The sequence below is a fragment of the Nannospalax galili genome, unplaced genomic scaffold (assembly GCF_000622305.1).
Source record: "Nannospalax galili isolate Female #2095 unplaced genomic scaffold, S.galili_v1.0 scaffold206, whole genome shotgun sequence".
In the NCBI taxonomy this organism is placed as follows: domain Eukaryota; kingdom Metazoa; phylum Chordata; class Mammalia; order Rodentia; family Spalacidae; genus Nannospalax; species Nannospalax galili.
In genome coordinates this window covers 8,215,033-8,228,767 of record NW_008358101.1, presented here as the reverse complement: position 1 = coordinate 8,228,767, position 13,735 = coordinate 8,215,033, and the positions used below count along the sequence as shown (strand labels likewise).

General features: G+C 33.6%; 1 protein-coding gene across 49 annotated transcripts in view; it reads right to left on the bottom strand.

The window, feature by feature from the left end:
* Rims1 (regulating synaptic membrane exocytosis 1) overlaps positions 1-13,735 on the bottom strand; it is a 486,359-nt gene that overhangs the window by 102,640 nt on the left and 369,984 nt on the right. For 22 of the 49 annotated variants that reach the window (XM_029557777.1, XM_017795156.2, XM_008856294.3 and 19 more), the window contains 2 exons: positions 12,773-12,802; positions 509-621 (listed from right to left, as the gene is read on the bottom strand). The exons of 7 other annotated variants lie outside the window; for them this stretch is intronic. In XM_029557777.1, the coding sequence (XP_029413637.1) occupies positions 509-621; positions 12,773-12,802 (143 nt within the window). Of the gene's footprint in view, positions 1-508; positions 622-9,584; positions 9,658-12,772; positions 12,803-13,735 lie in introns of those variants that run through there. 20 more of the 49 variants (XM_008856326.3, XM_008856295.3, XM_008856299.3 and 17 more) reach the window with 2 other exon arrangements.

Sequence of the window (13,735 nt, the reverse complement as noted above, 5' to 3'; positions counted from 1 at the left end):
AAAATATTTAAATATAAATTAAGTATTTATTAGTTCTTGGAATTATGTGAATGTCATTTTCTGAGAGACTGAAACAGTTTCGTGTCTTACCATAGGCAGGCATTTAAAAGAAGCCATCACACGGCATGGTTTTTTCCACTAACTCAATACCTAATGTCACATACAATAATATTTAGGACTAAGTTATTATCTTAATATTTCAGGAACAAATGGGTTCGTCTATCTTGCTTACTTCTGGGGATGCAAGTAATGACAGTCATGGCCTTTGATAAAGCTATATATTTACTTTTGAAAAGTTATTAAATATAGTATCACAATAATGTTATGTAGCTTATGAAAATATAAAGACGTGAAGAGATTTTTCAGGCAGTAAGAGCAATGATGATGCAAACCTAATATTTAACAATTACTTCCTTTATATAACTCAGTACTTGTAATCCTGCCTGCTGCATACATATACTATGTGTTTCTGAAAGGAAAACTACTAATTGGATACTACTAATTTTACCTTAGGATAGTGCTCGCGATCGAGTTCTTGACTAGAACCAGACCCTGCTGTCTGCTTAAGTCGGTGCACTTTCATTTTCATCTGTCTTGTTCGCTCCTCCACTACTAAGCTTGCTGTAAAAACACACAATGGAAGCTTATTAAAACACGGGAAGCACCTGTCGGAACTGACTAGTTTAAGATTTCAGTGCTTCTGAAATGACTTGAATTAAATGAAATTTAGAAATAACACATGATTAATAAATTAAACAAAATGCAAAGTATACAATACCAGCAACTGTTAATCTAAAGGTGAACATGATTCAAGTTACAGAGAGTGAGGAACACAATGTTAGTAACAAAACATAAGCACCCTATTTCTTCACCTGATGTGACATATTGTCAACTTGCTTCATAACTGAATGAATAAAACTAAATTTAATTCTGAAATTGTGTTTCAATTGAATCAACTAGCTTTTGCTTGTTCTTCCATGAACAAATTTGCATACTGAACACATCACACATAGAAGCACATGCTTACATGCATGCATACACCCACTTGACATCCTTAGCTAAGCACTAGTCACCTGAAATCTACTTAATTGGCAATCATGCACATTTTGGAGGTATTCTTCTGAAATCATGAATTTTGAGCAACAGTTTTTGACAAATATTTGTTGCATAAAATATGGATTTACTTAGATAAAAGATTTAAGCCTCCACTCTTGATGGCTTGAATGGATCACATAAAATTCATAGATTTTTAAAATTATACATATTATTTATTTGCTCTTTTCAACATGTAAAGCAATGTATATTACAAAGATCTTTTTTGTCATAAGCAGAAAATGTATATAATTGGAGGGTAAGATTGCAGTATTCAATAAAATTGGTTATTTTATATCAGAATCCATCATAAACACTCTAGCTTGATAATTCTGTCTCTAATTTTTGTGTTTTTATAAACAAAGGGGAAAAACTAGGGGTATAGTTCTGTGCAAAGTATTCAAAAGCTTGTAACTATACTGGATGAGTTAAATTCTGATTTTTACAACTTACCTTTTGTTTATTTTCTAGACTACTCAATCTCTCAAGTGCTAAAATAGATTTTTAAGTTGTGTGTGTATGTGTGTGCGAAAACTTAATCTAAAAGAAGTGCTAAGATTTACTTTAAAAATCATTTTTTAATTTATTTTCATTTTATGCATATGTTTTTCCTTAATATATGTATGTGTGCCATGTGTGTACCTGGTGCCCTGGAGGTCAAAGATGTCAGAATCTGTGGAACTGTAGTTACTAATGCTAGTTAGAATCCATGTGGGTGCTGGGAACTGAGGCTATGTCTTCTGAAAGAGCAGTAACGGCTCTTAGTTGCTGAGCCTTCTCTCCAGGCTCCATACACTAAAATTTCATACAAGTGTTCATAAATCTGTGAGATTCTGGCACAAAGAACAAACAACTCTGACGTCCCTGAAATACTAAACAAATGAATGTCCATACAGTAAGAAAATAATCAATAAATAAAAATGAACAATGAGGATCACAATGCCACATGATAGAATGGATAATCTGAAAGCACCTCTGTTGAGCTATATGAGTGTATTGCCTGCATGTATGTAAATGCACCTGTGTCATGCAATGCCTGTGAAGGTCAGAGGAGAGCATCAGATTCACCTGGAATTAGAGTTACAGGCTCTTAGCTGCCATGTGGGTGGTGGGAATCAAACCCGGGTCTTCTACAAGAGCAGCTAGAGCTCTTAACCACTAAGCCATCTCTCCAGCCCCACTAAGACTGACTTTTAAGATGTGTTTGTGTGCATGTGTGCATTTATGTGTGTGCACATGTATGTGTGCATGTATCAGAAAATTAAGTAATCTATGTATCATTCAGTCTCTAAAACAAGTGCTAAAATTTGGTGATGCATGTGTTTTTTATTTTTTTGCCAAAGCCATTAATAGTTTAGAATTTGATAGAAATGCTGATAAATCGATTGATTGGATATGTTGATTTCATCTCTTATACAGACCTTATAAGGATATATATAGACAAGATTTCCATTACAATGCTTAAAGGTTTCTTGATGAATAAGAGACTTATTCATCAAGTCTCTTGAAGAGACTTTAAAAACAACATGTTTATTGTGTGTGTAAGTACAGACTAGTAATTCAACAGATGAAATACCTGTCTGAAACTTCCACCTAAATCTTTTAATCATAATCATAATATCAGTGAAATCTTAACTGTTTTACTTTATGAAAGTCAGTAAATTAGACAATCTCATTATCTAGCATCATAATTCCATAAAGTAAGCAATGACACGCACTTGCTTCGAAAATGTTGACCTAAGAGACAATACATAGTGACTACATTAGAACTAAAAGATGCTTCAAGACAGAGCTTGGGAAAAGTAGGTGAGTATCTTGTTAGTTACCTGACAAAATAAAAGAGTCAAAGGTAGCATTATGAAGCAAGCTGCTACATGACAGTACACAGTACTTATGAACTGAAAACAAAGTGACTGAAAACTCAGCTGTGTGTATAGAAACTCAGGTGCAATACAGAAAATCTTGTGCAAGTACAGCTGCTCTCAGCCATACACCTAAGTACCTCTGGGTATATGTTTTTGTAAATGCTTTGAATTTTGAGGAAACCAAATAAACTGCAGTCAGTTGCATCTATAATTAATGCTTAAAACAATACAATAAAGTCTCAATTTCTTTAAACAGAGCTTAAAGCAATGCTATCTTAAATATCCTCACCGACTATATTAACTTTAAAGAACTTAACATTTGCTAGTCCACACGCTGGTTTCTTTAAAATAAAGCACCAGGCAGTTCTTAGAGTTGATAGCTAGACACTGATGATTATTTCGCCAAAGTACCTGGCCTGAGGTACATTGAAACAGTCTCAGTGTTTGAACTCTGCAAAGATTTGATTTGTAAATATGATTATTTTACGCTATAAATAATTGCATTTAAATACTCATTTTGCAAACCTTAAAATTACTAAATTTAAAGATGATAGTATATAATTAAACTGAATGTTTAATTATTGTTTTCAGGGACTTCACTAATATGCTGTACTTATTCCTAAAAAATCTGAAGATAACAACTTTTTAATAGGACAGGACACATTAATCTCCAAATTAATATTATAAGCCATGATCAGGATGGACCCCCTAAACTGCCCACCAAATGTTACTCTTGTGCAATCTACATTGTTTGGCTTCAGATTCCAAAATAGAACCAACAAGCGAGTAAGCCTATCATTTAGCTGCTCAAATCAAAAGATGAGAGAATTGTAGAACACTGAATACATACTGGTAATATTTGCAATTTTTGTGATATATGTATTTAGTTCGTATTCTGAAACAATTGTCTGCCTAAGTTATCATGTATAATGAAAGTTTTTTTATCCTCATACCATCAGTGCAAATGCGAACGCTTGTTAGGTTTATTAAAGACATACTCCATTTTATTCCTTAGCTGCATACTGTGGAATAAAATGACATTGTTTATGGATGATACACATGACAATCTAAATTTTAAACTAAAAATTCAAGTATTTATCATAAATTGGAAACAAAAGGTATGATTCTATTGCTATTCATTATTTATAGGAAGTATAAGAGTAATGGTTAAGAGCAAATTGTCTTTGGAATATTAGCTCTCTATTATGTTGTTACAATTAGATTAACTATATATTAAAGATTTCAAGTACCATATTTTGAAAAGACAGATTATTCATCATCATTTAAAAGGTTCCACTATTTTTAACAATTTTAATTCTAAAAGTAATTTTTTAAATTTAAATATGAAATACTACACTTTATACAAGTACTTGAGACCCTAGCATTAAATTCATATTTAGAAACATTCTGAATTATAGTAGCGTTTCAAAGTAACAAAAAATTTTAAAAACTTAAAAGGCAAGTTATTACTATTCTTTTACAAAAAAATAATGAAAAATTATGGTCCTCAGAGGTTTTATTTCTTTCATATCTGTTACATATTAGAGTCAAATTTTCTCATTTTTACAATAATGTAATTATTTACCTTTATTTGTATTTAGTTTTGTTCATGACTTACCTTCTATGTCACAGTCAAAAGAAAAGGAAGCTTACTATAGACTGTATTTCAACTATAATTATAGACAATTCATTAAAATACATTATAGTACATTAAATAATTTATCTCCTTTAGTCCCTAAGATGTAATTAACTTTTCAGTTTATCAAAATTGTTTCCTGAGGAGACTGACAGGCTGAAATTTCCCCCCTAAGCTATGATCTGGGTGATATACTTTAGATTAAATAAACTGTGCTTTAATAAAAGAGACAAAATGTTTAATAAAAGCATATATTAATGTACTAACCTATGTTTATTGAACAAAATCCCATTTCTTCACACTGACTGTTTTGTTCATTGTACTTTGCAAACTCCAGTATTTTTTTCAGATGAATGCACATATATCAAAATGACAATCAGCATTGCAACCAAGCAAGTACAAAACCAGAGCTTGCTTTAAGGAGTTCACTTAAAAGCACACTTGAGAAATAATTTCTTATTCTAAAATTCAACAAAAAAATTCCAATTGAAAAATAGAGTAAGAAAAGTAATTATACTTTGTATAATTTACAAAGTATTTATTGTATCTTCTTAAGGGAAAGAATTCAATAGTGTTAAAAACAAAGATTCTGATTAAAATGATTATTTCTATTTTCTTTTCCAAGAATTCTTAATTTAATTCTTAATTTCCAAAATTCTCAATTTTCAAAACATTTTAGTGTGTGTGTGTGTGTGTGTGTGTGTGTGTGTGTGTGTGTAGACAAGTGCATCGGAGATGTTAGAGGGCAGCTTGTGGGAGTCAGTTCTCTATACCATGTTTGACCTGAGGTTTGAACACCGAACTCAGGTCAGATCTTCAGGCTTGGTCATTAGCTTCTCTCTCTCTCCTCTCCTCTTCTCTTTTTCTCTCTCTCTCTCTCTCTCTCTCTCTCTCTCTCTCTCTCTTCTCTCTTTTTTTTTTCTCTCTCTCTCAGGCTTGGTCATTAGCCCCTCTCCTCTCTCTTCTCTCTCTCTCTCTCTCTCTCTCTCTCTCTCTCTCTCTCTCTTTCTCTGTGTGTGTTAGGCCAGTGTATAGGATTAGATTTTTGGATGTTAGAGAACAACTTTTGGGAGTCAGTTCTCTATACATTGTTGGTCCTGAGATTTGAATACTGAACTCAGGTCGGGTTTTCAGACCTGGTTGTTAGCCTCTATGTGAATGTTGGGAACTGAGCCTGAGTCCTCTGCAAGAATAGCTAATGCTCTTACTGGTAGAGCCATCTCTCCAGCCCCCAAACTCATTACTTTTTAACAGTTTATCATTTCCTAACATGCCCCACTATTAACTTTTATCTGTAAAGAGAAGAGGTTTCAGAGAACCTCTGTTGTGGCAGTAATTCTTATTTATGAGAATGCTGTTAAATTTTTAAAACAACTGCACATTCACAAAAATCAAAATACAACAACTGTCCTTGGCTCTGTGATCTAGTCTCCAGAATTATTTAATTTCTCATTTTAAACAAACTCTAGGTGTTGAGAAAACTGTACTGCATTTGATATTACTTTCTTCCATTTTTTAAAATTAAGAAATGATGTTTTTCCTTAATGATCTATGGTACTATTGGATTTACGCAGTGCAAATAACTTTGATATAACTCTGCTTTCACTTAAACATAATCTATCTCCACATACATCAAACATGAAAAAATCAAATATGTAATTTTTTCCTTATATCCAAGTTCCCCAATTCTGAATCAATTTCCTGAAGTAATGTGCATTTCAACTTGCAAGTATAGAAATGTTTCAAGATATTCTTATGTCTTAAAATAAAATAAAAATAATCCCTTATTTAATAATAACAGTATCTTATTGTATTCTAAATGTATATCCTTATATTTACACTTATATTTACAAGTGTAGCTCTCTCATCAAAGAAGCTTCTCTTTCAACAGATGGAGAGTATTACAAAGTTCTACAACTGGTCAAATACAAAGAACAGGTGACTATGAGGTACGTAACCCTAAAGTGGCATATCTACAATGCAACCTCTAAATGCAAGACTCAGAGAAGTTTGTGGAAGAGGGTGCAGAAAGACGGTAAGAGCCAGAAGGACACCTGCTGCTACTTAATGTATTCTAGATGTGATACAGAAGTTGTACCAATGAAATCTCCACAGTATGTTAGTCTAATGAAATCTGCATAATGACAAAACCACTTGACATGCCAAGGTGAATGGGACTATGTCACAGAGTCCTACCTCAAGATGAAGAACTATAGACAATCAATGGATGCTGAGACAGGGAGAATTTTCTCCAGGGATTAGTTCCCTGAGAGGTTATCTAGTCCCAAGCAGATAGCTCTAAACACAAGTACACATGAGGACCACTAAATGGACTCAGTGCACTATAAATACGTATGCATGTTTATAAATGGATGTATGCCACAAAAATAATCAAAGAAGAAGACAAGAAACTGAGTGTTAGTGAGGGGACATTGGCAGACTTTGGGGGGACAGGAGGGATACAAATAATGCAAAGACAATGCTCACGAAATACTCAAAACTAAAAAAGAGAAAATTTTTCCTGCATGAGAAACATAAAAAGCAACAATAAATATCACATGTGATGTGAGAGTACCATAGTGATTTGTGGGACTTATAAAGAAGACAGAATGTTTGGCATAATAATTAAAATGAACACTGGCACAAATAAAAGAGGATCATTAAACACATAACCACTCAAATCTCACCACAGTCAGAGCCACAGGACCTCATGTTTAGTTTGAGCATGCTTATTTCCAATGAACACCCTACAAAGTTCAAGATTTCCAACCCAAGGCACTGGCTAGTATGAAAATCTGCCAGGCTCCAGAACAACACTGAAAACCTTAGTCCTTGACAGATGAAGAAGGCCAGCTCAGGGTGGAAGAATCTGTCTGTACCTTGCTCTGTGCTACTGGATGTCAAGTAGCTGCTACAAAGAAACAAGAAGATTTTCAGGGCTGGAGAGATGGCTTAGATGTTAAGAGCAGTGGATCCACTTGCAGAGGATCCACATTTGATTTACAACACCCACATGGAGGCTAACAACCTTCTGTAACTCTGGTTCCATGGAATCTGACACCCTCTTCTGGCCACTGTGGGGCATTGCACATACGTATATGCAGGTAATACACTCGTACACTTAAAAAATAAAAGTAATAAATAAAATATTGATAAAACAGAGGTTTTAAAAGAAAATAACTCCTCCTTAAGAGTTACTCTGAAAACAACCTTCATAAAGGGCAACCAGTGGAATTTGGATTCTCTGGGGTAAAGCAAAACCAAGCAACGAGAGGTCATTTCTTAATCCCAAATGATCTCTATTGTTTACTCATTGAATTCTTTTTTCTAATAACACTAAAAACAACATATACTATCTTGATCATCTTGATGTGCCCTAACTTTTATTAATTTGGCTTTGATTTTTGACAGTCTCTTTCCTATATTTTCTAATATTTTAAGGAAATAGTCAACTTGAGAAAATATATTAATGAGACTGCCTATCATTGGACAACTGCTTATTTCTAATTTCTGCTGCACTTTCTTTACAGAACTCAGGAGGAAAGGGTAAATGATGTTCTCTTTCAATCAGGTACATCTTGCAAGCCAGAGTTGATATGTGTGAAATGTCCAGAAGCCTTATGATCCACAGTTGCATGTACACTTGACTGAGCTGAATGGGAAAAGTCAAAACCACAACCTTTAGATTGCTTCATTTGGTGTTTCACCCTCACAGAACTCAAAGTTTAAAGAGACGAATATGTAGAGAATAAGAAACTATCCACTCGTCTAATGACAGAACCTCAAGGGTCTGAAGAAATGGCTCAGCAGTTAAGAGCACTTTCTGCTCTTACAGAAGACCTGGGTTTGATTGCAAGACCCACATGGAGGGTAACAACGGTCTATAACTCCAGTTCCAGGGAATCTGATACCCTCTTCTGGTCTCCACTCATGTGGTGCTCTTAGATTCATGCAGGCATAATACTCATACACGTAAAATATAATAAACAATTATTAAAATAATAATAAAAATAATAATAGAACTCAGAATCATTATGCGTATGTTCAAGAAAAGTTCTGCCCGAGAATTGTTAAGCATGGAAGATTATAAAATGCTCATCTTCAAGTAAATACTGTCTCTCCCCCTTTTCTCCCTGTCTACCTCTCTCACAGCTTTGTGAGACTCTCACAAAGGCACAACTAGGACCAAGCAAGCACTGAACCATGGAGCTCTAACCCTAGATCCTAGATCCCAGTCTTAACCTAAATTAACAGAAAATGATTGACCTGGCCTAATATGCTTTGACTAAATAATAATTTGTAACAAATTAAAATCTTTTGGTACTATATGCAATTATAAAAATATGAATTCTGAAAATTAAAAGTTAGTTTACTTAGTTTAGTAAACCAGGCCTATAATCTATTCCTGTTTTATCACTACAGTGTTCAAGTTCTATTCATTTACAACCTCTTATACAATAACTAATGTAACAGCAAATAAGTAAAATTAACATTTTCACTTCTCCATTTTATTAAGGTTAATGCCATATTTACATAAAAACTTAATTTTGAATAATAGGGCTCAAACTGTCTTTGCCATCACTTAATGTAGAAAAGTACAAGCAGTATGTTTTAGCATTTATAAAAAAAAAAACTTAGCAGTCACAGCTGACTAGAGAGAATGCTCAAACATCCCTTAGAATGTGGATAATACAATTCAATATAAATATTATACATTGTATCAGCCAGATAGAAAACAAAAATCAACAAAATGCTATTGCTTTCTGTTCCTCATGAAACCATTTAATCACTTGGGCTCTAAATGCCTTTCTTATCCATGTACAGAAATCACACATGCCTTACAACTAAGGAAAATATTATTGTAGAAAAGGTAATGTGATGTGTATTAAGATTTAAAATTGCTTCCAAGAGCCAAAGATAATGCACTTAAGAAATACCATCTAAAAGGCACATAAATTAGAAATTTATCATGACAATAACATTTTTCTCACCTTGAAGTCATTTAATTTCTGGTTCAGTTTTGATCTTCTGACATCATTATTTCGATGCCCCCAAACTACATTCATGGGCTCTTTAAAACTGTCCAAGAAATGTAGCAGAGAGGGAAAAATTGGCTTATTTAAGAATGAATAATTTAAAATAGGCCTAAAAGCAGTCTGTGAAACCTAAAACGGAATGTCCTCTGAGCTTTCAACATAAAAGGATAAAAATGTAAATTAAGTTGTATCAACATTTATTTCTAATTGTTCAGCTGAATTTTCAAGCCCAGGTCGTGCTATCTACTCACATATACCGAATGGGATTTCCTACGTTATACAGGTGTTGCTGTGAAAACAGGTATAGATTTAGCTGAGTGTACACAATTAGGTTGTCACAGGAAAGTATGAAAACTAAGTGGCTTTTCCAAGATCCTGGTGTGAGAGGGGCTGTTACATCTGATCAAACGCTGGCCCTGCCTTACAGTACCACAGGCATTCCACTTAAGCCTGTGACTCCATTTCTATGCAACACATGGTGCTATAACTATGTTACTCTATATACACAGTAGGCCCTCAATAAAAGCTACTAGGATGTTAGAGTGACTGTTTCACATACCCATTGGAGGGAGGCTTACCACTTACCAAATGAATGACAAATAAAGGGGTCACATTTTAATCTCTGAAGCTTTAGTTCTCTTAGTTGAAAAACAGAGGATGCTAATGGTCATATTCCAGGTAGTTGTGAAAATCTGAAGTAAATATATGACACTTTTAGCTGAATCATAACCATATAGTAAGTGATTGATAAATTCTGTCTACCATGCTTACCAAGATATGCGGGAGAGCTAATAGACTCCTCCTCTATACTAGATCGACTGTCCATTTTTACAGAAATGTTCTAATTTCAACCCTGACAGTGTTGCATGTTCCTGGAAAACTGAAGCCTTTAGCTGTAAAACTATTTAAGCTAGAAATCATCAAAAATAAACTCCGACAAAGGAGATTCTTGGTTTCTATGGTCAGCCATGAATACTATAGGCTCAAGTACTCACAATACTCTAAACTCTCCCATATTATAAATTAAAAAAGAGGGCCTACGGGTCAGTGCAATGGGATTTCTATGCAGTAAATGTGGCTTTCTTTTTTGACCTCCCATCTGACTTTGAAGAAATTTCGAACTTTATTTTTTTGAGGGGGGTGACTTTGAAGGCCACTGTTGGTGGTTGAACTCCACTGCCTTAAATCGCAGCTTATTTTTTTGCTGCATAAATATTGCAATGTGCCTCTTTTGTTGATTCCAGTTCCATGATCTTTTCTATTAGGGATATCTATATTCTGTCTGAAAAGCTTGACAGGGTGACAGCACCTCTCCGTCAGGGCCTACTACCTTACAAAACTGTTAACATTTTGTCACGGTCTGAGCAAGGTCATAAATTCATACTCATCATACAGACTTCAAGAACTATTGCTTTGATTAGTCAACTATGGCTTTGTGTTAATAGTACCATATACAGAAGAGTTGTAATTAACTGCTATTCTCTGTCTTTTAATTAATAAATTAGGTCATGACCAATTTCCAATAGAAAACTGAAAGAATTTTGCCACAGTAACCTTCCAAAAAAAGTTAAATTTTCTGAATTTAAGAAAAAATGCATTATTTCTCTAATACTGAATAAAAACTTGAGTCTGATACTTGAATTAAAAGCACAAGATGGTCATGAGGTTTTGGAAATAAAGTCCCATCCTGATCTCATTGAGTAGCATTTAATTTGAGTTACTACTCATTGCTAGTATGTCAAAATCATGACAGAATATGTATCTTATGTGCCTGGAGTTTAATTTGCTTTTAGTAAGGTCAGACTAAAATAAATATTTGAATTTCCCATACTAAGATCCACAACATATCCTAATATTAAGAGCTAAGAATAATACATTTGGGGTTTGGGATTATTAAACCAGATACATCAAAGTATAGTCTAAGAAAGTGAAAGAATAAGAGACCTTATTTGTAAAAGGAAAGGGGGAAATAGATTTTTATTTATTAGCTTTTATTTTATTATTTTTATTTTGTGTCTATATGTGTGAGCCTGAATGTATATATGTGCACAACGTGAATGCAGGTATTCACTGAGGCCAAAAGATGGTGTAAGGTCCCCTGGAACTGGAGATACAGGTGGATGTGAGCTGCCAGATGTGGATGCTGGAAATCAAGTTCAGTTCTATACAAGACCAGCAAGGGCTCTTATCTGCTTAACCATCACTCAAGCCCAAAGGGCAGCTACCTTAAATAAAGATGGTGCTGTTGTCAGAACTAGTTTGGAGGGTTACTAAGATAAACAAAAACTCAATCTGCTTTCAAATATTCAATAAACGTATCTGCATTAAGCTATATACTTCAAGTACTATTAAAAACTATTATACTCATCTACACACTCATATTCAACTGTTTAATTATCAGGCTAAATAAAATTCTGAATATGAAATGATGTAGGCAATAGCAGAGGCTAGGGTGAAGCTGACACTCACTTGAAACTTGTTGCAATGATAAACCATGAACCAAAACACAAGGAAGAGGTCAGGAATGTCAGGAGTGGGCTGGATCAGTTCTAGTTACTGTATTTCTCAGAAAGATAGGATTCATATTAAAACAATATTGAAGCCTAGAGATCTAATATTTAGGTAGCTGCTTTAAGCATGCCTGGTCACAGCAGAAATTGGCGAGTTCAGTAAGTTTACTGTCCTCTGCACAGTAGGATGCAGAAAATTTCCATTGTGCATATCAGAGTGGGCATGAGAGAAGGTCAGAATAAAATCCTTTATCTTTTAGAACGGGGAAATGGAAACAAACGAACAAAAACCACAGGAACAAATAAAGAGTATGTCATGAATTCTTATAATAAAATATAATCTCAGTGTACAAAATGTACCATTGATTTTCAAGAAAAATTGTTTTAGTTATCTTTGTTGATCAATGAATTTCATATCGATACTACTCTTAGTTTTAAAACAATATTTTCCTCTTTATACAAACTTTGTATATTAAATATGAAAGGATGAATGAGTGGGCTGCAAAATCACTTCAGACAAATAGCTACCTGTTAAATAATACTGGCCATTATTTCAATAAATACAATATATAACTCTTGCATATTATAAAAGTAATAGTATGAAATGATCAAAAAGTTAACATTAATATTTACCTTTGGTGGAAGAGCTATATTTTTCTTGGTCTTCAATGAATTAAATGCACATAACGATGGAAACAAAAGAAAGAAATCAGCAAATTTATAGTTAGACATGGAAATGTGAATCAACGTAAGGGCATGAATAATAAAAATGCATAACACATAATGTGATGTGGCAAACTGCAGTGATAAACCATGAAAAAGTTTCATATATGGAACTAAAATCAATTTAGGAATGAATACAACAATTTAAAGATTTAAACAAAAGAAAAATATTAAGAAAAGAACTTGTCTGATATTTCAGAAGCATCTTCCTCCATACTTTTCTTGCTTTCTTAGAACTGTATATTTGAGCAACAACTTTACTAAAACATTTTAATTATGTCCATCAACTTAAATCTTACACTTAATTTTCATAAATTTTTAATTGTAGCAATGCTATCCTGTATGATTTGAAATATCAAATGATTAATCCCACTTTTTACTCAATGAAAGAAGCTTTATCTATAGTATGGAAATTACCCTGCAGCATTTTCCGCATAAAAAAATCCATATTTAGGTAACCCTTTCTTCTTCAAATTAATTATAGTAAAATATCTGAAGGCAAAATTACTTTTATTTTACATATTGGATTTCTTAGATATTTAATAAAATTTTGTATCAACCTCCTTGCTGGTACATTACTCAATGAAAATTAACAATCTGTCTAAATATTTCTGTAGGGTGTTTTCAGTAGGGTTCCAGTTTTTAAGCAGTACATACAGTAACCGAATACATTAAACAACTGACATGCTATTAAATATTAATATGTGAATGATCTTTAAATGCTTCATTAAGAGGTATCCAGTTAAGCACAAGAAAGATCTGATTTGTTTTGGCCTTTTTAAGACAGGGTCTCCCTGTACTCCCAGCTGGCCTGGAACTCACTACGTAGACCAGGCTGGCCTTGACGTCACAGAGATCTGCCTGCCTCTGCTT